This window comes from Centroberyx gerrardi, chromosome 6 (genome assembly GCF_048128805.1).
Source record: "Centroberyx gerrardi isolate f3 chromosome 6, fCenGer3.hap1.cur.20231027, whole genome shotgun sequence".
NCBI classification, from domain to species: domain Eukaryota; kingdom Metazoa; phylum Chordata; class Actinopteri; order Beryciformes; family Berycidae; genus Centroberyx; species Centroberyx gerrardi.
In genome coordinates, this window is record NC_136002.1 from 29,359,976 (window position 1) to 29,382,880 (window position 22,905).

Genomic DNA, 22,905 nt, shown 5'->3' on the forward strand with positions numbered 1-22,905 from the left:
CATCATATCACTCATCAAAGTACTCTCTAACTGCAATGCATATACGCCATATAGGCCTACACACACACACACACACACACACACACACACATATTCCTACTTAAGAGAATACTTCTGAAAGTATTCTCAGTTAACGAATAATCCGATCTCTTTACTAAAGCATTACTCTTGATTTATTAATTGTGATTCATGGTGCACCCTGTGTTAGAAGTCTCACAGCAACCCGTGTACATTGGACTGACCACACTTGAATTATCCTGGGGCTCCACATCCCAGCTTGTAATGACAGCCAGAGAGCGTGGATCCCCTTTCCCCGGCCCGTCTACCTCACGCCTGGATGGATGCAGAGGCCGACTTGGCGATGAGCTCATTGTTGTGAGAGCCAAACAGCCAGCTCCCGGGGGGAAAACACGAGAACCCTCGAGGCTCCGCTCACGAACAGAGGAAAGTGACGGCGGTTTCTCTTGTTGATATAAACAACTAAGACTCGGGGGGGGAATTAAGATGGCAATGGCTGCATGGAGCGGTAAGGCGTCTTTGAACAGTCACCAGAAATTCCCACTCAGAGATCCGCCCATTTGGGGGAAATTACCAGCTTTCACTGAACAGACATGGGAGATATCTCACATTGCCCTCTTCCTGCTTGAGCCTGGCCTTCTTCTTCTACTGCTAAATAAAAGGATAAAACCCCTCATGTCTTATGTCTGGCTCTTATTACCTAATATTTCTGTGTCATACAGGAATGTTTGTTACATCTTTTGTCTGGGTACTGCAGCTCTGACCTTTGCACTTCTTTCTGTTGGCTGCTTGTATTGTTGGCAATCTAGGACTTTATTCTACTGCTGTAAATGTAAAGGAAATCACCATGACAAAATAATATGTGGGGATTTTCAAGTCTCAAGCAGGGCAAACACAGCTTCTGTCATGTGGGCCAAGCTTGGTTTGGGTCTAGGTGAGGTGGGTTGATGATAAGGTGGGTGCAGCTACACACACACACACACACACACACACACACATACCCTTTCGAATTACTACGACACTGGTGCCGAAAGCAAGCAGTCATCATGACATCATGACTGTCTGATGCTGTTAACATAAACCGTGTCATGTGAGAAACTGAACTTCACACTTTGCCAAAACAGAAGGAAACGAGGTTCCATCAGACCACGGGTCTTCTTACAAAAGAGGATAATATGGTTCCACTGTTTTTTAAATTACACAAGTTTTCAGAAGTTCATACAGAGGCTAATACAGACTAAATCAAATCCTTTTATTTTGGGCACTTTTTGCCTTTATTGGATGGGTCACAGTACAGAGAGAGAGGAAAGATTGGGTAGAGAGAGGGGGATGACATGGGACAAAGGTCCAATCCTGGTCAGGATTTGAACCCAGGATATTGCGCCTTAGACCACTGAGCCACCAGGACGCCCCGACTGAAATTAAATCTAAAGTAAATATCCCAAATACTCAGCTCGATCCCCTGTTTGTCAGTATCTTCATTATTGACTTAAAGCAGCAATAAGCTATTTTTCTGACCACTAGAGGGCAACAGAAGCTGCAACACATTTGTAAATAAGACACAGCAAAGCCACTGAACTACGGAGGCCTACGAAGGACAAATGGAAGGATAAATGCTAACAGCTAAGCTAAACGTACACCGAGAAGTGTCATGGAAGATGGACGTAGTGAGTGTGACGTCACCAACAGGTTTCTGAAGGTCCATTTTGAAGCCAAAAATTAGGTTTACGATCGCCGCCATGTTGACATTTTTTGGAGCCGGAGCAGCCAGAGCGAAGCCGGGGGTTGACCGCAGCGCCGCCTGCTATTGGTCCGTAATCGGCGACCTGTCGATCACTGGACAGGCGACCTGTCAATCACTAGGAAAACAACCCTGTTTTATAACCGTTATATCCTGTTAATGACGCAATTATTTTGAAAATCGCCATAAGGACACATATTAGAAGAAGTGGCTACTGAGACCAAAACCTCTTGTCGAAAAAATGTATTGACTTTATTTTGAGTGAGAAGTTGGGTTGTGGTCCCATTGACTTGCATGGAGTTGGGCAGTTTGGAGTCTTTTTGGAGCCGGACTCTAGAGGACTTGTCGCTTGCTGCCACTTCCTTATTGGCTTCAAAATTCACACGTGGTTTTGGCTGCTTGGTCTCACAGATTTTCCTCCCGCTGAAGGTCACATGTCCCACAATGACATGTGAAGATGTTGGTAGCAAGTTTACTAGTTGAACAAGTTTACTCGCTCGCTCCATCAATTCCGCCATTACCAGAATTTTTTTCAGGAATGGGAGACAAACTAGTGCTAAAAAAAATGAAAAGCTACCGAATGGAGCGGGAGGAGTTTTGAGTCGGTCCGGGTTTTGACAACAAGCTTTAGAAAAGAGGTGAAAACAGCAACACAGCTGGCTGCTGTGTGGATATTGGTTTATATCATTATATCTCAAGGAAATGTCCATATAGCACACATTAGCTTCAGGATTGGTTATAAGGTCTGATATCGTTTATTGCAGGTTCAACTGCTGCAATGCCGTCCATTCGCTAACCTTGTTTGTCATTTGGTTTAAAACTGCAAAGCCACAAATAATTGCAATAATACCGGGTGACTGTCTGCATTTTTCTTCTTCTTCTTCAAAAAAAAACAAACAGATCAGAGAAAACAAAGAGTAGTAGTAGAAGAAAAGGGGAAGGAGAGGGAGAAGCAGAAGAAGAAAAAGAAGAAGAAAATGAAAAAGAAGAAGGGGAGAAATTCCACTGGTACAGCGTCTCTCAATTAAAGCCGTCTCGAGGCTCTTGCACCATGCAGCCGTCACAAGCTGCTCCGGCCGAGCGGGACGGCCCCCTGGTTTCCCAGGTTGCTCGCTGTTGCATGAGACGTAAAGAGGCGATGTGCTGCCGAGGCACATTCCTCCACCGTGTTGACTCCACCTATCATAACAGGGATTTGGTGTTCTGCAAGAGACCGAGCAGGGCATGATGGGAACAGCTGACCCTCAATCACACACACACACACACACACACTCACACACACACACCGGGTCCATCTGTCCGGCTCTGTTTGAGGTGAGATGGATGAGGTAATGCTGCTCTTCAGAAGCCCGACACCTCCTCTCTCTCTTCATGTCTTCCACTGAACCACTCTCTCTTCTTCTCTATTGTTTTCTTCTTCTCTTTCTTCCCTCCTTATCCATGGCTGGTGGTTTTGGGAATAAAAGGTTTTCACCCAGCAGCAGCAGCATGTCAGTGTTGGATCCATATTCCAGAAATCAGCTGGAAGGCTTAGATGTTAATAATTGATTTTCCTTGATATTCGATATGAACAGAATGGGACAAAGTATTGTTTTTTGTTATTTAATCTCTCCACATTGCCCTACAGCTCTACAACAGCTTTCTGTTTCTTATCAGAAACTTTTCTTAATGGTTATGGTTTATCATCGAAATATTCTCAGGTCTCCCAAACAAGCCATCTGTATTTTCTTTTCCACTTAATTTTTATTTGTGAAAATAGTCATTACAAATACAATTCTTATGGGTCAAGAAGCCAAGATGGGCGTATTTTCTACATTCAAATCTTGCCTAAGCTTCAAATGCTCCATTCCAGGTCATTTAATAGTAAATGAAAAACTGTGTAAACTATGAACTCCAATCAATGATCAACCTATGGTAGACAACTACCAATATAACAAAAAAGCAGTTTTATAAATAAATATTATTATCATAAAAATAAAATCTATATCCACGTATACAGGTTCGTAAACTGTATTTCACAAGGAGAGTCTAACAGCAGATGAGTGTTTAACCTCTTCAGGAGAAAACATGTTGACAATGCAAATCACCAGAGAACATAGATAACAAACCCACATACGGACGGAGTTTCCCCACTGAATTTTCAAATGCATCTATCGTGTGGAAGGAACTGGAGACAGGAGGAAGGTGCAGAGTTGTTTACCGACTTATCATCTATTACACAATTTTATCTGAGAAATGTTAGATGTTGCTTTGAACGAACAAAACACTTGTGATCTTCTTCATCCCTGGTTACTAGCAAGGGTGGAAGTAACTAATTTACTCACGTTACTGTAACTGAGTAGCTTTTTGTGTACAATTTTGAAGGCAGTAATTTTGCTTTTACTTAAAGCATGTTTTTACTGAAGTATTGTACTTCACTACATTTTAAATCCCATCCATTACAGAGGACAGATGTTGTGTTTCTCCATCAGCAGCAGAAACTGAACCAACATAAATTGACAAATTGTGGAGCCATTCACAGTGAGAAGAGGAATCTGGCTTTACTTTGTGCATTTTATTTTGAAATATCAAATTTGAACTCCTGTCCTTTTAGAATCACATGGAAAAGATCACAGCTAACAACGTTCTCTTTTCTAAAGAGGAACTCAGTAACTTTTACTTTTACATTTTTTAGCTACTTTTTACTTTTACTTCATTTATACACAGCACTTTTACTTCTACTTCAGTAAAATATCAGCAAAGTAACAGTACTTCTACTTGAATATAGGACATCCTAGCTCTCTCTCCACCACATTGAGGACAAAACGTGACTGGTCCACCGCTGAATCACCGCCCCTCAGTGCCTGCTAGCGTTACTGTAGCTGATAAGGTGACACCCCGAGCCTCGGCTGTCCCGGTCCGCTCGTATAACTTTACCTTCACCTGCTAACAGGTGGCATTGTGTCTCCTCTGCTGCTGCACCGTTACCTGATGACAGAGAGGGGTTCGCCCTCTGCTGCCTCTCTGCCTCCTGCTGAGCCTCTTTAGCAGATAATTATCACAACAACAGCAGGAGCTAATTTGTGAAATGCAGGTGAGAAAACGGAGGGGAGGGGGGGGGGGGGGGGGCAATGAAGAAACCAAGGGAGGAAAGGGGGGAGGGAGGGAGAGGAGAGGTGAGATATACGTTGTTAGTACCAGAGGGAAATTCAGGTGATATGCCACAGCAAATGAGTAAAAAAAAAAGCCGAAATAGCACTATAACACACAAGATGTACAATGAAGCCGATCAACAAGAAGGAGAAAAAAGACTAGTGTGTGTGTGTGTGTGCACACGCGTTTGGAGTGGAAGGGATGGAGAAGGGGAAGAGGAGATATAAGTCAGGGAAGAAAGCAGGGAAGAAAGGAAGGAAAGATGGATGGAACGAAAGAAGGACGGAGGTTAGGGATGGAGGTAGGAAAGGAAAAGGTGAGAAGAGAGGAACGAAGGACAGGCAAGGGAGGGTAGGGAGTAAGGAAGGAAGGAAGTAAAACAGAAGGGAGACAAAGAAGAAAGGCAGGAAGGAAGGATGTAAAGGAGAAAGAGAGGAAGGAAGTTAGAGAGGGAGGAAAGATGGAAGAAAGGAAGGGAAGAAAGGACAGGGAAGGGAAGGAGGGAGTAAGGAAGGGCAGAAGGAAGGAAGGAAGGAAGGAAGACAAAAACAAGGGAAGGAAACAAAGATGGGGAAAGAGGAAAGTTAGAAAAGAAGGGAGAAGAGAAAGAAGTAAGGAAGGAAGGAAGGAAGGAAAGAAGAGGAGAATGAGGGAAGGGATGAGGAGAGCTGCGATTGGGTCAAAATACTTTTTCCTTTGTTGAATTAAACAACTGTGAATGAATGAATATACAATAATTAATCTGACTGAACATTTTGAATTGATTGGGGTGAAAATGAAGGAGGAGGAGGAGGGAGGGAGGGAGGAGGGAGGAGGGAGGGAGGAGGGAGGAGGAGGAAGGAGGGAGGGGGGGGGGGGGGGGGGGGAAACCGATGATGTCATTGTAGCAACCCAAACACCAGCTCAGCCTTCATTGTGGGGACACATGCTGAGGCCTTCTGTTTTGGTTACGACAGGACAAATAAGACACACACACACACACACACACACACACACACACACACACACACACACACACACTCACACTTGATGGCGATGCACTGACCTTTCAGAGGTATTCATTCCTCTGAGGTTCGCTCCTCATCACTTCTCCCACCTGCTACCAGCCTGTCCATCCTACTGCTGGAGGAAAGAAAGAAAGAAAGAAAAAAAGAATGAAGGAAAGAAAAAAAGAAAGAAAGAAAGAAAGAAAGTAACAAAGAAACAAAGAAACAAAGAGAGTTTGTTAGAGAAAGAAAGTAAAAGAAAAAGAGAGAAGGGAAGAAAAGAGGAGAAGAAATAGAGAGAAATAAAGAGTGATTTTTAGAGGTAGTGGTATTAAATGACTGGTCAGTGAATAAACTACTGAGTGATAGAAAGTGAGCACAGACTGAGCACAACTACCTGCTGTCTGCATGATGCCACTGTGATGCCTTTAAGACAATAATGTGAGTGAGGAGGACCTGAGTGAACACCATACTCTGATTATCTGATTATCTCCAAAACTTTTCAAGAAGTAAGAAAAGCAGCCTTGTTTTTATCTGAACCATTGTGCATTTCTCTGTTTATTTAATTGGTTTTGAAAGGTTTCAAACACCCAAAGGTTGAAAAATGTTCTTAAACCATAGAGGAATAATCCTTCAGCTGAAGATAAAACATGAAAATCACAAACATTTGAGTTACGGGGTTTTCACCCAACAGCGACATTATGTTGGCTGCAACCAACGATTATTTTCATTATCGATTAATCTATTATTTCTTCGATTAATTGATTAATCATATAAAATCAATAAAATCAATAAAATGTCAAAAATAATGACAAATGCCCAAAATTATCTGACTAGCAGCCAAAAACCCCAAAGTATTCATTTTATAATGATCTGAAACGGAGAAAAGCAGCAAATCTTACCATTTGTGAAGCTGTAACCAACAAATGTTTGGTATTTTTGCTTGATAAATGACTAAAATGATTAATCTATAATCAAAATTATAACCAATTATAATTATAATCGATCGATTAATCCACTGGTTCTCAAACTAGGGGTCGGGACCCCCCAGGGGGTCGTGAGATAATTCTGGGGGGTCGCATGATGATTTATGGGATAGGAAAAAAACATATTTCTACTTTTTTTTCCAGATTTTTCTCTAGCATTTGCTTTTTTTTCTGAGAATAGCCATTGCTTCATATTAAGGAGACACAAGCCAAAAAGTTTGAGAACCACTGGATTAATCGATTAATCGATTAATGGACTAATCATTTCAGCACCAGTGCGATTATGCCATTATTCAGAGTAAGTGTAATTAATAGAGAGCAGGCAGAACATGTAAACACCTTCATCACATTTCTTTAAGTGTGATCTAGTTGGTGATGTATGTTCTTTTGTCAGTTTTTTGTAATTTCCATTTGAATATTCATTAGCCTACATGTAACCTACATTGTTATGGGAGGGGTCACTTTGCAGAGGGGGGGGGGGGGGGGGGGGGGGGCAGGGAGAGAGAGAGGGAGAGAGGGAGAGAGGGAGAGAGGTAGGGATTAGATTAGGAGTTTGGGATTGCTGGATTGCAGGTAGAAAGAGAGAGGAGTGACCTGGTTCCACCACAGAAGTGAGACACAAAGCTGATGATCTCATTTACATGCTTATCACAGCTGCAGAGGTATAGATTACCTGTCAGCGAGACGGGAGTGTGTGTGTGTGTGTGTGTGTGTGTGTGTGTGTGTGTGTGTGTGTGTGAGACCACATGAACTTGTGTGTGCTTTGGTGATACGATTTCTTTTAAACAATCATACTTTTAAAGTCATTAAAATTGAACTCTGTGAGAGAGAGAGAGGGAGAGAGAGAGAAGAAGAGAGAGGCAGAGAGAGAGGGAGAGAGAGAGAGAGAGAGGCAGAGAGAGAGGGAGAGAGAGACAGAGAGAGAGAGACAGAGAGAGAGGGAGAGAGAGAGAGACAGAGAGAGAGGGAGAGAGAGAGAGAGAGAGAGAGAGGGGGTCAGTGTTGGAGATGTGTTCACCTTATCTGGTGCCGTCATATCGTCTCTCCAGTTGCACGGCTGCACTCAGGTTACGGTGTATGTCCCCCCCCCCCCCCCCTTTCTCCCCCAACACACACACACACACACACACTTTGCTAGGCGGACAACGACGATGATGATGATGATGATGATGATGCAGCCTGGAATCCAAAACCTGGCGGGTGACATCATCACTAGGTGGCATCAGCAGGTGTTTTGGGTGTTGTGGCACAAACGGTCTCTTCAGGTAGCGGCTGCTCACCTGTTGTCAGTGATAAATAAATGAAAAACAAATAAATTCAGCAATAAAAACATCTTCCCTACTTGCCCTGGTGATCCAAATGTTTTGCTCAAGGGCCCAGTAATAAGAATAAGAATATTTATAACAAAGCCACAAAGTAGGGCTGCACAGATAATAAATAAAAATTGAAATTTGCAATTGGTGGCTGCTCAAAACTGACTCGTAAACATGATATTTTGTTGCTGAGTGCAATTTCTGGCCAACAAATTAAATTCCACACTGTAAACAACACTTTCAGTGTATTCAGACGCAGCAAATATTAAGCAATAACCTCTTAGTTTTTTACTTTTATTATTATTGTTTGCTGAAAGATCTAAAATATTGAAAAATCTGGTCTGTGTATTGTATTGCAATTCATATCACAGTTGCAATATTCAGCAAAATAATCGCAATATGATCCTAAATTAAACTAATTTAGGCAGATTCAGGGCGGCTGCTCCTCAGAGTTTGTTGCCATTTTGCTCAGTATTTGTGTTTATTTATTTATTTATTTTTCTATTTGATGCATGTATTGTATTGTATGTATAATGTTTTATGTCATGTCTTTTTTAATGCCGAAGCAAAGGCAAATTTACACATTGTGGAGAAGACAATTTCGTATTCGTATTCGTATGATGTGTTGTTGGATTTTTTTTTAGTGGACAATAAAGATTTATCTATCTATCAAGATTCATTGTCAGCATCATGCAGCCGGATTACAAAGAGCTGTGGAAGAAACTAACAAAACAAAAACAACACTGAAGACAGCTGAGAGATTTCAAAAAGGAACAGTGACATTTAGAAAGGAGATTTACAGACTACAAGAAGCTTTTAAAACTCTGTGACAGTTTAAAATCAAGATAAAGTAATATATCAAATTATTATTAAAATTATACATTATACCGCTTCATTTAAATAGGATTTTTGCCCAGACATGACCCCCCCCCCCCCCACACACACACACACACACACACATATACAATGTTGAACAATGGCAACAGTTTTGACTATCAGCTGCTGCAAAGTCTGTCTGTCTCAAAGCTGAAGGATGTTCGCCCGGACATGTACCTGAGAGGGGATCCCCCCCCCCCCCCCCGCGCCCCACCCCACCCAAACAATCTGCTGCTGCTGGAGGGGAGGGGAGGGGGGAGGGGGGGAGGATGGGGGGGGTTCTGGAGACAAGCTGCCATTTCCAGCCGATTAAACAGCCTCCGACCCGGCGGCTCTGCAGCGCCGCCCCCGTCTCAGGCCCTGCAGCCGAGTACAATGATCCGGGGGTCAAAGGTCGGGATGGTGGGGGGGTTCAGAAGTCATTTGGGATGCTAATGTGATGCAGGGTTCTCAGACTGCAGGGACTAGAGGGTTGGCTAATTAGGCTACTGTTGGGACTTTACTGCTTTATAGCTCTGATTAGCTGTTTTTTATGTCGCCTAATGAAAAATCACCATAATATTCCTCTGTTGTTCCTCTAGGGACTTACAGTTTATACTGACCTTATCATACTTATTTTTATGCTATTTTTTTTTATCTCTTATCACTATAATATTCCTATTGTTTGGGTTGCAGTCTACAGCCCGAATGTCATAGATTTGTAGTGAGTGAGTAACAGAATAGGATTAGATTAGAATATAAGCAAACATAAAAGTAAAAAGAAATGCATTGACATACTGAAATGATATCTGCAGAGTGTAAAACGTGAAACGTGGCTCTGAAATATTGGTTAAGTAGGCTTTTGAAGCAGCCATCTGTGTGAGTGACTGTACGGACGTGTGGGGCGGCCGCCTGCCTGTTCGGATTAAACCATTTATCATAAATAGGATTCCAGTGTTTTAACAAAACATTCACTAATCCGGGATTATATTTTCCCATGTTTGGGTTTGGGAAATCTATCCCATTCGCCATCAAAAGTATTTTGGACTGAAGCTTTAATCAATAATAACTTGACTTGGAATACTTTAGTTGTCTTTGCCTATTTCACATGAATAAACTAAAGTCTTATAAGTTTATAGATCATAGATAGTGATCATTTTGATTTCCATTAACTATTTAATGCAACTCATTACCATTTGTTGTTTTTCATGCCTTTTTTCCATACTTTTTATATTTAATCGTGATACGGTTACCTCACCGTCTCTTTGTGTTTTATTGTATGTAAAGCACTTGCTATACAAATAAAGTTGAAGTTGACGCTCTGTTACTGTATTTGCATTGAGTGTGCTGTAACGGCCTGTGCACGATACGCTGACTCAGCTCGACTCAACACAGCACCATTGTTTTGTTTACAGCTGCTGCAGATGTGTCAAACTGGAGGAAATTAGGGGAAGCCAGCCAGGGGGCAAGGGAAGGGGAGTGTGTGTGTGTGTGTGTGTGTTGAGTGAGTGAGTGTGTGAGTGTGTGTGCAAGGGTGTTTTGTTGATTCCTGTGTGGGGTTGTCACATGATGAGGAAATTTCTTGTATCCTGAGATGAGAGATAAAGAGAGAAACAGAGAGGGAGGGGGGAGGAGGATACGAGAGGAAATGGATGTAAAATGTAGAAATGCTGAACAATAAAGCCTGTTGACTTGAACTGACACAGAGAGAGAGAGAGAGAGAGAGAGAGAGAGAGAGACATGGGGAGAGAAATACATGTGGGGAAAGAAATGTAATGTTAATTTTCTTTTTTGATTTTTCAACTTGACGCCATAGCAACATTGTTGTCAACTCACAAATAAAACCCGTTGACTTGATTTGACAGAGAGAGAGAGAGAGAGAGAGAGAGAGAGAGAGAGAGAGAGAGAGAGAGAGAGAGAGAGAGAGAGAGAGAGAGAGAGAGAGAGAGAGAGAGAGAGAGAGAGAGAGAGCGAGCGAGCGAGCAGCATCCTGTCTTGGCATGTCAGCACTTGTTGTGAAGAGGAGGAGAGGGCGTGGTTCCACAGTTCCGTCAAGGTTGCCAGAGAAACCCAGCATAATACCGGAAGCATGGCCTTCAAAATAAAAGCGTAGATGTGTCACTTTTAGAGGGGAAAAAAAAGACTAATTGCACTAGAGTGTACAGAACAACCGAAGTCACATGTAAATATTTAGTGGAATCAATGTATTAAAATGGAGAGAAACTGCGGCTATAAAGTAGATACTTAAAAGATTGTATTGTTTTAATGTGTATGGTATTTCCTGATGAAAGAGTGACTTGAACATATACACATACTGTATATCCAAACCTGCAATTTCTGCACATTATCTACAGCTGAAATTTGAATTTATTGTATAGAAGGTGAATGTTTGTCTAAACGCCCAAACACTCTCAGCACATATGGCCTTCTGTTGACCTGAAAATATGCATAATTTTGCACATCCTCTATATATGCTGTTTTTCTGCATCGTATTACTAATTGCTGTTGTAACGGCCTAGTTTCCCCACATGAATGATTAAAGTTTAATCTAATCTTTGGAACACAAAAACCAAACCAAAGAAACTGGATGTTTACGAAAAGAGTCCATGAGGGTTTTATTTTGAAAATTGAAACCGGAAGTTCTGTATTCCGTTCTGGCTAGCTTGACACTGGTGGAAATAGCTGGAGTGAAAGCAGCGGAGGATCGCTCAGACCGATCAGCCCGTACAATCAACAGCACGGACAACAAACAGCTCCGTTACAACTAGTCGGTTGCACATCGATGTTGTTCATGGGTTAAACGACAACGGAAAACTGAAACAGTCGAGGCGGCTGTTAGCGAGACAATCCTTACCGGGAAACTTGGAATGACACATTATTTTCCCCAAGTGGACTTTCCTCATCTTCTTCTGATCCGCCGCCGGTTGAATCAACTGCTTGTTTTGGCACATTTTATCTCTGATGTCAACCTGCCGTCGGTTTCTGACCTGCAGACAGACACTTTCTCACCACGGATCGTCAGATAGACCAAGTAAGTGTGAATCGTTAATATCGACTCGTTGCTGCAGAACTTGACTGTGTGGATCTGACAGCAGTAAAGCTAAGTTGCATCATCTGTCCAGCTGTCAAAATTAGATTAGCTGCGTTTTCAACTCTGTCTGATTGGCACGGCGAAATGTCTTGCCTGCTTTTTACTTTGATTCTCGATTTTTTTTTTTTTAATCTAATGTTTGCTAACGACATGAACTATCAAGGAGAGTAAAGAGTTTGTCGATATCTGACTTTTTTCGACCAGTGTAGAGGGGTTTTGAGTGGGGGGGGGGGGGGGAAGAGATAAAAACCTGGAAAATACCGAGGGGCAGAGGTGTGTGTGTGTTACCCGGCAATGTGTGACTGAGGTCCGGATGAGGACTGTCAAGAAACCCCGGTGGCTGCTTGTAAACGCCTTGTAGTATTGTCAAATTAACGACCTTTGCATGCAACTCGTGTTTTTTCTGAACCACATTAGAATAGTAGGGTCGTTTCTCGCCTCACGGATATTTATTTCGTTATTTATTTTTTCTATTTTGTATCGACGTCAATTGGATATATACCCCAATATTGTCAGTTATCAGCCATTACTCTACTTTGTCGCCATAAATTCAGTCAATATAAGCGGGTTTGGGAGTTTTGGTGACAAATTATATTCCACGTAACGTTTACCGTACCATATGTTTTTGTGAATCGACGAACCCTTGTGCTTTTTTTTTTTGCGTTAATATTTTCCTCCTTGTCAGCGTCATTACTCTGTTATTACCGTTGAAACGTCGAGAGACTCGCGTGGTTTGGCGCGTGTATGTGTGCGCGCGCCGGAGAGCTCGGTCGGCACGGATTTGTTTACAAATAGTAGTCTCGTGCTCAGGAAGGGTTGCTACTACCGGCTGCCCCCTCGCGGCCGGATCAGTATATAGGTTGGTAGGTCAAACTGGAGAGGAGGGAGACAAAAACAATGCTGATAAACTTAACATATAATGTAAAATACACGCTGTTTCAACCGGTACTTTTTACCGGTGCAATCTGTGGCCTGTTTGTTGTCGAGTAAAATTACAATTTGCTCTCCAATGTTGTTATTTTTTGTGTCGAATCATTACTTTTTTAATGTTTTTTTTCCAGGTATTCTTCAATTTACTATGTTTAGAAGACACAGAACCCACTTTGGAACAGTATTACTCACTGCATATCACTTTCTCGTGTGTGTGTGTGTGTGTGTGTGACTCAGGCTGCCAGTGACATGGCCCGTGCAGAGACCATGGAGAGTGTAGCAGAAGCCGGAGGAGGAGGAGGAGGAAACGGCCCTCTCCCTCGCCACAACAGCTGCCGTATGGAGCTGCCTCGGCCCTTCCACGCCTGGTCCGGCCTGCTCACCTCCACCGCCGTCACCACCGTGCCCGCCGGCGCCGTTCATAACCACCACCACCACCACCACCACCACCTCCTCCACCCTCTGCAGGCGCTCTACCTGCCCTGCCCGCTGCCTTACCTCCGCCCAGAGGGGCCGGAGGAAACCCAGACCCACCCGTTGTCGTCTCCCGCGTCGCCGCCATCATCCACGGCTCCACCTTCGCAGCCGTGCAGCCTGAGGGAGGAAAGGGGCGGAGCTGCACCCAGTGCCTACGCAGGAGGACAGACAGGTAGGATCATGGCATTCTTAATAAACAGAAGAAAGTAGAGCTGCTTGGGCTTGTGGTCTGCAGGAGGGAAGCGTAGACTTGGTGAAAACACACTTTGAAGCAGGGCAAGAAGCTTTTTTCATCCATCAGCCAAAATATACTGAACACTTTCACTGTTTTACCAGCCAATTATGATTTCTAGAGTTGAAAATAACCTTTAACCAGCATTCGTCTTGTGGCTGGTGTCAGATTTAACAAATAGTAGACATCTCATTTTAGATTTAAACTATTTAAATGCTATATAAATACCCAAATTTGTGAATGTGTGACAGTTGTGAGGTGACTATTATTGCAATATCAGTTCAGTTATATCATTTTTGAAAACGGAAACTTTTGGCCTTCTCAGTAATGTAATAAAACCCAATAATGTAGTAATTGTTACATTAACAGGAAGAGATATTAGGTAGCTTTTATTACATTAATGGGACATTTATTACATATACAACACTATTTGCTGCCAATTGTTATTAGGTTACTGGGAAGCTACTACTTTGCTGTAACAAGGGTTGTGTCATATTTACACTACACTACATGGGAAAGTTCCTCCTTTGATTGACAGAAAGGGGGCGAAATGGAACGTGTGAGGTCATCAAAGGGAGACAAACTACTGGTATAAAAAAAAACGCAAACAAACACCCAGATCTGAGTCGGTGCACATCAGTAATCATTTACCGGCATGAAGAGCGAGCAGTGATTTACACCTGATATACTGCCAGACTCAACGCTGCTCGTGCGTGTCAGACAGAAACAACAACAGATTCTGTCTGTGAGTCGTACAGAGACGGGTGCAGAACGAAACATGTCACCCATCCGCTCAGAGCAGTTTGTCCTCTCTACCTCCACCCTTAAGTCAACATTACAGTTATCAGTTGGCAGTTCAGCAGGCTAGCGGCTGTTTACCGTCGCACTCGGGGGCCATATTTCCAAGACAGCCATTGGTTTTGCGGCTTGGTTCGTTTTTTCTTCGCTGGACACTCGGTGCAGTTTGTACTGGAGAGGAGACACACTGCAGCTGTTACAGGGATCAAACCTGTGACGTCTCTGTTGCAGGACGGCCTTTGTAACCCGAGGCCAAGAGGTGCCAGATAGGACTCAGACGATCAAACAGCTCCTACCGGTTTTGTACATGAGACAAAGTACAATGTCTGTCTGACTGAGTTCATGAGGTGCGAGTAGGGGAAATTACATTGTTAAGCATATGAAGCCAAAGACAATTATACAAAAATAAATGCACTCTTCTTTCCATGCAGATAAAAATATTTATTTCTCACCAACAAGTTTTGGCCGTGAGAGTTTCAGATTCAGACTCAGAAAAATGTATTATCCATCATACAGCAGAAGATTGTCTTTGGCATGGGCTCATAAAAAACACATCACAGAATAAAAACGCAAAAAAACACGCACACCAAAAATGCTTAAAATGGCACGTAAAACAGACAGACAGGTGTGCAAATATGCAAAAGGGCAAGTGTTCTATTTCTTATTTAAAATGTCTATTGCAGTGGGGATGAAGGATTCTTTTGGCCAGAGTTTGATCTTTAAAAAACTGGATTATCCAAATGAAATCAGTGGGTTATTATTATTTAATTAGTGTGTACTCCTTATTACTGGTAGCTTTGTGATTGAGGAATAGAGGCTTATTCTACTGCTGCCCTCTTTGTTAGTCGCTCTGGATAAGAGCGTCAGCTGAATACCTAAAACGTAAACGTCTGTCGGTTGTCAGTTTGTCTCTGCAGTAATTTCAGCAAGATGAATTCTGCATATTTATTGTAATTGCCGATTAAAGTGATTCTGTGAGTGATATGATTCCCGGTGGCTGCAGTAGTAAATTATGTCTCAGTTTGTTTTATTTGGGCTCTTGTGTTCAGTCAGAGGAGACAGGCAGGAGAGTCGGGGGAAGAGCTGCCTGGTTGAGGGACGGAGCGCTGACAGGTTGGATTATTATGGGATGGATGGCTCAGGAGGGTTTACAGGAAAGGCAGGTTTGCATTTTGGCACCGTGCCATCGTGTTGTGGCAGAGTAGTAGCAATGTAAAAAGACAAGTTGCCCTCCCTCTCCTCCTCCCCCTCCTCCTCCCCCTCCTCCTCCTCTCTCAGCTGTAGGTCAGCTGTGTGTCGGGGCATGTTCAGACTTGTCCTCCACTCTCTGGCTGCTGCAGAGAAACAGTCTGCAGCGTTTCCTTCTGCTCTGAGCCGCTCAGCCAGGCAGCACACACCAGATCAGCCAGTCAGTTTGTCTGCCAGTTAATCAGTAAGCCAGTCAGTCAGTCAGTCAGTCAGTCAGTTAGTTAGTTTGTCTCTGCAGCAGTCAGTCAATCAGGCAGTCTACAAATCTCTCAGGCAGCTACCCTGTAAACCAGCCAGCCCGTCAGTTAGTTAGTTAATTAGTTAATTAGTCAGTTTGTTAGTTAATCAGTCAGTCAGTTAATCAGGTTAATCAGGCTAATCAGGCAGTCTACTAATCACACAGCCAGTCAATCTGTAAACCTACCAGCCAGTCAGTTAGTTAATAAGCTAGTTAGTCAGTCAGTTTGTTAGTCAGTCAGTCAGTCAGTTAGCTGGTTAGTTAGGTAGTTTGTCAGTCAATCAGTCATTCAGTTAGCCAGTCAGCCAGCTAATTAATCAGTCAGTCAGTCATTTAATTAGTTAGTCATTCAGTTAGCCAGTCAGCCAGCCAGGTGCTGAGTTAGTCAGTCCATCAGTCTGTCAGACAGTCAGTCAATCAGGCTAATCGGTCAGAAAACCAGTCACTCAGCCAGCTAACCCATAAACCTGTCAGTCAGTCAGTCAGTCAGTCAGTCAGTCAGTTAGTTAGTGAATTATTTAGTTAGGGAGTTTTAATCTGTTAGTTGACGCTATCTATCTCTGTTAGTGTGAATGGTTTGGCCAGCCTCTCATGCTTTTATTCAATGGGCTGTCTGTTTCTGTTTTGACCAGTGGTGGTCTCTCTACCCCCCCCCCCCCCCCCCCCCCCCCCCACACACACACACACACACACACACACCCCACCTTCCGGCCAGGGGTCTCCCTGTCTCCTTGTCAGTCTCTCAGCCTATCAGACAGACAGGTTCAGTGTCAGCCCCGCCCCCTCTCATCTCGTTCACCCTATCACAGCTCGCCCCCTGGTCTGTGCACCAATAGAACGGAGCCGTCTCAAGGATCGCTGGCTTAGAGTTACCTTGGCAACAAGCCAGGGTTTTCCTGTTTTTCTGCCGCTCTCTCTTTTTGGTCTTTCCTTCTCTCTCTCTCTCTCTCTCTCTCTCTCTCCGTCTAGTCACCTGCATCTTTAAGGATCAGTTGTAATCCTCCTAGTGAAGCAGATGCTGTGGTTGCCAGGGGTGCCCGTCTCTGTGGCAACGACAGGGTTGTGGTTGCTGGGGGTGCCCAGCTCTGTGCCAGAGACCGGGGTCTGGGATGGCAATGCGATACGGACTGCTGCACTGTGATTGGACAGAGTGCAGTGAGTCTCCGAGTAGAGGAGTGTTTCTCAAAGACAAGCTGGGGACCCAAAGGCGGGTCGCAGGAAGATTAAAACTCGTCCCAAAGAGCTGACAGTACTGTTCAGAGGAATTCATATCCAAAACTCTCATGTTGCCAGTGCCGTTCAAAGTGCCGGTAATATAAGTTAGAGTAGTCAGTGGAGAAATTATTTTGAAAATGTGTGCCACAACATAAAGCTGGAAAAGTACTTATTTTCTGTTTATTTTGAACATTTAAAATGATAAAACACAGAAAGAGGAGAAGAAAGTAAATAATTGTATGCTTTAACTGTTGATGCTTTAACTGTGGTGGTCATAATGAATAATACCTATTATTATTATTAGTGATATTTAAATAATAATACTAATAATAATAAATAATCCTAATTTTGTAAATCACTTTTCAAAATAGTCTTACAAAGTGCTATAACAATAAAAACAACTTTTTGGAACAGTAACAGTGCTGTAAAATGAAAAGGAACAAAAATAATCACATTAACTTAAATCAGTTTTCATAAAGTGACAATAAGTCTTGCTGCTGTAACGTCTCCTCTTAAGGCAGCGCGGCCTGAATAGGTTTAGTCCTGTTTGTCACGCTAAACTGACCAGACAGAAGGTATAGGTATCTGTCCATTTACAAAAACAGTCTGTAAACACACAATAAACACACACACACACACACACACACCACACATTCTTCTCCATACCAGACTTATTAAGCAGATTAAGAGATTACTCTCTCAAGTTCCATGAAGAGGAAAATAAGTCACCGTCACCCCAAAGAGCTCAAGCTAAACAGTCTCCTCAACAACTCTGTGTGTGTGTGTGTGTGTGTGTGTGTGTGTGTGTGTGTGTGTGTGTGTGTGTATATATGTGTAACCCCAAAAGAGCTAAACAACCCTCCCAGGAACTGCAGTAACTACTTTTTCTGTATTCTAAAAGTCAAAAGTCAAGACTGGGGTTTAGATTTCATACTAACCAAACTCCATCAAATAATGCTAAACTATATGCCATTCAATTCAGGTGATAGACTTTGACCACATTTTTCTTTGTTTTGTAGTGCAGGACTGTGTGTGTGTGTGTGTGTGTTTGGGTGTGCGTTGGCTGTTTATCCAGTAAATAGTAAGTCTGTCTTGCTAGGCAGCCTAGCCTGTAGCCTGTGTGTGTGTGTGTGTGTGTGTGTGTGTGTGCATGATTTGGCCGACTGTCTATATGTGTGTGTAAAACTTAAAGAGGCTATTACTGTACGCTGCTCGTTGAGAATCGATTAAGCATGACCGGAGGCTCTGTGTGTATCACATAAAGCACCTCTTTCTCTTTTTACATAAACATTTCACCCCGACAGAGAGAGACAGAGTCAGAGCATGAGGAAGAGCGACGGTAAAGACGAAAAGAGAGAGTAGTAGAAATGCATTTTTTTTGTGTTAAATCCCCTTTTTCTGAATTCTTCTTGCTTGTTTTCCTCTGCAGAGTCGGACGGAGCGGAGCGCCAGCGGGCCTCCAGCCGGCGGGGCCCTCTGCCTGACCTGCTGCCCCGGAACGAGCGGCCGTCCCGGGCCTCGCCGCGCCACAGAGCCCCCGCGGGAGAGGCGGGGCTGGAGCCGGAGGTGTGGAGGGTGGCCATGCAGCTGAGGGCCATCGCAGACGACATGAACGCCTCGATTCTACGCAGAGCGGTAAGAGGCGGGGTCAGAGTTCACACCGCATTTCTGCCTTCACTTAGCCTTCTGTTAGGAACTTTGTAAATATCACTTGAAGTAATCTGAACCCTTAAAATGGGTCTTCAGTGGTGTTTTGGAGGGGAAGACGCCACAATTTGCACCAAAAGTGTTTGAATTAGTTTATTTGCACAGTTAATCTGAACTAAAACTAAACAGAGCTAAACTAGACTAAACTAGAGAACATTGACAGAGAAGTGAATTAAGACTTTGATTGTTATATGTATGTATGTATTGTTATATATATATATATATATATATATATATATGTTGTGATAACGACGATGAGAAAATGAATCCTTCAGTTGCATGATACATTTATTGTAGTTTGGGAGAAACAAGAAAACGTTAATCACTCATATCCTGAGCATAATTTACTTTGAAAAGTAGAGTACTTGTTGCTTTTTTCCACTTTCGTATTGTGCTTAATTTATTTTGCGGCATTGTGCAGAAAAAAATTAGAGACACAACTGGAGACATCCAATTCAGTCAGAACAGCTTTTCTTTTCTCCCTTCTCACTCTCTGCCTTTCACAAACAATAAAACAAAGGTGGTTTTAACAGTTTCCGCTCGGTCACACCAGCAGAAATGTTTCCTCAGTTTCCTCCGTCTCGCACAAACAAGGAAATGTGGGAAATGAGATTTGAACGATTTGACGGTTCGCATAATGGAGCAGCGCGCGTTTCTCCGGCGGCGGCGGGGAGTCTCCAACGCGTGTTTAGAAATTTGCGACTGAGGTGTGGACATTTGTCGCGCAAGGCGTCAATAAGATGGCAGATAATAGCCGCTTGTGTAGAAAACCTGCAAGTCGGGTAAAGAGGCTGGAGGGTTGAAAACTTCAGAATACAAAAGAAAAATAATATAAGTAATACCTGAACGTTTAGTCTTACTCCCAGTAAGCAGGTTATTCTGTATCGACTTCAGTTTTTTCACTCCACCTGAGATGAACTTGTGTGTGTGTGTGTGTGTGTGTGTGTGTGTGTGTGTGTGTATACACTGTTTTCTGTGTCCTTGAACACAGTGTCATCACACTGATTCACTCTATCTATCTCTCTCTCTCTCACACGCACACACGCAAATATCTTATCAGTTCACTGTGTGCTTGCATGGATGGGTATGCATGCATGCGTAAGCACATGTGTGTGTGTGTGAGCCAGTGGTGAAGAGAGATCAATATTTGCCTGTGTGTGTGTGTGTGTGTGAGAGAGAGAGAGAGAGAGAGAGAGAGAGAGAGAATCGACGTGATGCCAGTGTTGTGACTGGAGAAGAGTTTACAGTGGTGTGAACTTGATGCCCTCCTCCTCCTCCTCCTCCTCCCTTTCCCTCCTCCTCCCCTTCCCTCCTCCTCCCCTTCCCTCCGCCCTCCTCTTCCCTCCTTCCTTCCTCCTCCTCTCGATCTCCCTCACTCTCTCTTTCTCTCCTTCTCTTTTTTCTCTGTATCTCTCTGTCTCGCTTTTCCTTTCTTTGTCTTTTTTCTATTTGTCTCTATCTGTTTCTCCCTCTCTTTCCTTCTCTCTCTCTCTCTCCTCTCTCTCTCTGTCTCTCTATCAATTCGATAACTTTATTGTCATGGCTGTTTATCAGAAACAACATTGCTGAAGCTTTATACAAAATGTAAATTTTGACAGTACACACAAGACATTAAAACCATACTGAATGAATTAATCTTTCAGTTTGAAAACAAGCACAGACAATAATATTTCTCTCTATCGCTTTGCATCTTTCTTTTTTTTGTTTTCCCTCTCTCTCTCTCTCTCTCGCCCTCGCCCTCGCCCTCTCTTGCCCTCCCTCTATCTGTGCTCTGGATCGCGTGAGGTTGTCAGCACCCCTCCTCCCCCCACCACACACACACACACACACACACACACACACACACACACTCACTCCTCCCCACTCCTCTCTCTCTGTCTCTCTCTCTCTCTCTCTCTCTCTCTCTCGCTCACCATCCTGCTTCTGCACATAAACAAAGATGACGTCATCTACCCTTGGCTCTCACTCAGACATGGGTTTTGCACGCACGCACACACACACACACACACACACTTTATGAGGGCGTAACAGCCCTTTTGTTGGGGTTGTTGCCCTCACTGAACTGTCTCCTGCCCTGTGTGTGTGTGTGTGTGTGTGTGTGTGTGTGGTTTACAACCCGGCCAGCTAAAAGTCAGGGACTTTTTCTAAATGAGCAGTTTAAAACAAAAGGAACTAGGGTAGGGAGGGAGTGATAGAAGGAGGGAGGGAATGAAAAAGGGGAGGGTAGGAGGTAGGAAAGCAAGGGAGGAGGGAGGGGGGGAGAGGAGAGGAGGGAGGGAGGGAGGGAGGGTTAACCACAGGCACGTGGGGTTCCAGCAGCCCAGAGACGCATCCTCAACACACACACACACACACACACTCTTATTTATCTTCCTGTTGAGTGTCTTCTGTGTCTCTCATGTCTGTTGACCTGTGATTAATTCCAACCCATACACACATATAGTCTCTCTCTCTCTCTCTCTCTCTCTCTCTCCCCCCCCCCCCCCCCCCCTCTCTCTCTCTCTCTCTCTCTCCTCATCCCACCCCATTTGCAGAAATGATGGTACTTTTTTAAAGGCTACTTCTACAGCCTGGATCCTCTGTATTTCTGAGATATTGAATGATGAACTTCAAATAATGATTTTTTTCCACCTCAAACCTGAAACCACAATGTTTCTAAAATGGATGTAAAGCATTTGGAAATCATCAACTGTACCCAGTCAACCTGACTTGAGTAAATTCAGGTTAAAAATGTCGGTAGATATTGTGTGTAAGACCAGTTCAGTTCAGTCCAGAATTGGATCATTCAGTATCTTTCCTCATACACGCTACACATGTCAACAATGCAACTTCTGTCCCTTGCATTGAGTCACAAGTATGTTATTAAGTCAATTATGTAGAATTCTTTATAGGTCAATTTGTCCACAAATGCGCATTTTTTAGCATCTAGCTTGTCTAAAAAGGTCAAATCTCAAATAATCAGATGTGTTGTCTGTTTTTCATTTGGACTAATCATTCTCTCTCTCTCTCTCTCTCTCTCTCTCTCTCTCTCTCTCTCTCAGCAGGCTGCCCCCCAGTGGCAGGACTGGAGAGAAGTATGTCGAGACCTCCTCAACTTCATCACCCAGACTCTGAGCACTGTCTTCCGGCTCACATAGACCCCCCCCCCCCCCCCTTCTACTCCATCCCCCCGCCACCACCGGTCACCATGGTGACCTCTGATTGGCTGTCGTACTGTGGCTGGTGAACGCAAAACACCGATCGCTCACCGTGCCGCTGTCCGTTTGAACCGGAGAACTTCTGGGACACAAAATTGAACAACGGCTTTGGGAGATTGAGATCCGCAGCTGGATGAACGGAGGCGCCGGCGCCCCCTACAGGATGGATTAGGGTGCTGTCTGTGAACCTGGACCCTGCCTGTCTGCCTGCCTGTCTGTCTGCCTGCCTGTCTGTCTGCCTGCCTGTCTGTCTGCCTGCCTGTGTGTCTGCTGGTACAGACTGCGGCCGGCCGACTCTAACTGTTGTTTCCTTCCTGTATATTTTGTAAAATCTCTCCTTCGCTTTCTCCACGTCTTTCTCAATCTCTCGGGGGACAGCTCCTTATGTAGCAGCCGCGACTCAAGTGTGTGTCGGTGTGCGTTTACGTGTGAGACGGTGAGTGTGTGTGTGTGTGTGTGCATGCCAGACCTGGGTCATTTAGATGGGTGGTGTTTACTGAACATTTCAGGTAATCTGTCAATCGCAGAAGAGTATACTTAAGTGACTTTCAAATTCTTCTCTGTGATTGTCTAAACTTTCTGGCTTAAAACAAATGCAAAGAATTATTGCAGATATAATTTGACTCACTTCTGGTGTGTGTGTCACTGATGTGTGTGTGTGTGTGTGTGTGTGTGTGTGTGTGCGCTGAGGCCCCATTCTTGTAAACTGTGAAAGGAGATGCTGTAGTGGCATTGCAGGGA

At 43.7% G+C, this 22,905-nt stretch overlaps 1 protein-coding gene across 1 annotated transcript; it reads left to right on the plus strand.

Annotated features, from left to right (window-relative positions):
* The first annotated feature begins 11,784 nt into the window (after nucleotides 1-11,784).
* Nucleotides 11,785-22,104, plus strand: bbc3 (BCL2 binding component 3). Its single transcript, XM_071906653.2, has 5 exons — nucleotides 11,785-12,062; nucleotides 13,290-13,639; nucleotides 13,679-13,701; nucleotides 18,690-18,895; nucleotides 22,012-22,104. The coding sequence occupies exons 2-5, from the start codon at nucleotides 13,302-13,304 to the stop codon at nucleotides 22,102-22,104; spliced, it is 660 nt and encodes a 219-aa protein (XP_071762754.2). The 5' UTR covers nucleotides 11,785-12,062; nucleotides 13,290-13,301.
* Nucleotides 22,105-22,905: the final 801 nt, after the last annotated feature.

Bases quoted from the DNA above. Each gene is read 5' to 3' on its own strand.
- bbc3 (XM_071906653.2), top strand. From the start codon at position 13,302: ATGGCCCGTGCAGAGACCATGGAGAGTGTAGCAGAAGCCGGAGGAGGA. The intron at 13,640-13,678 runs GTGCAGCCTGAG...AGCTGCACCCAG, and splicing joins ACGGCTCCACCTTCGCAGCC to TGCCTACGCAGGAGGACAGA. The intron at 18,896-22,011 runs GTAAGAGGCGGG...CTCTCTCAGCAG, and splicing joins CCTCGATTCTACGCAGAGCG to GCTGCCCCCCAGTGGCAGGA.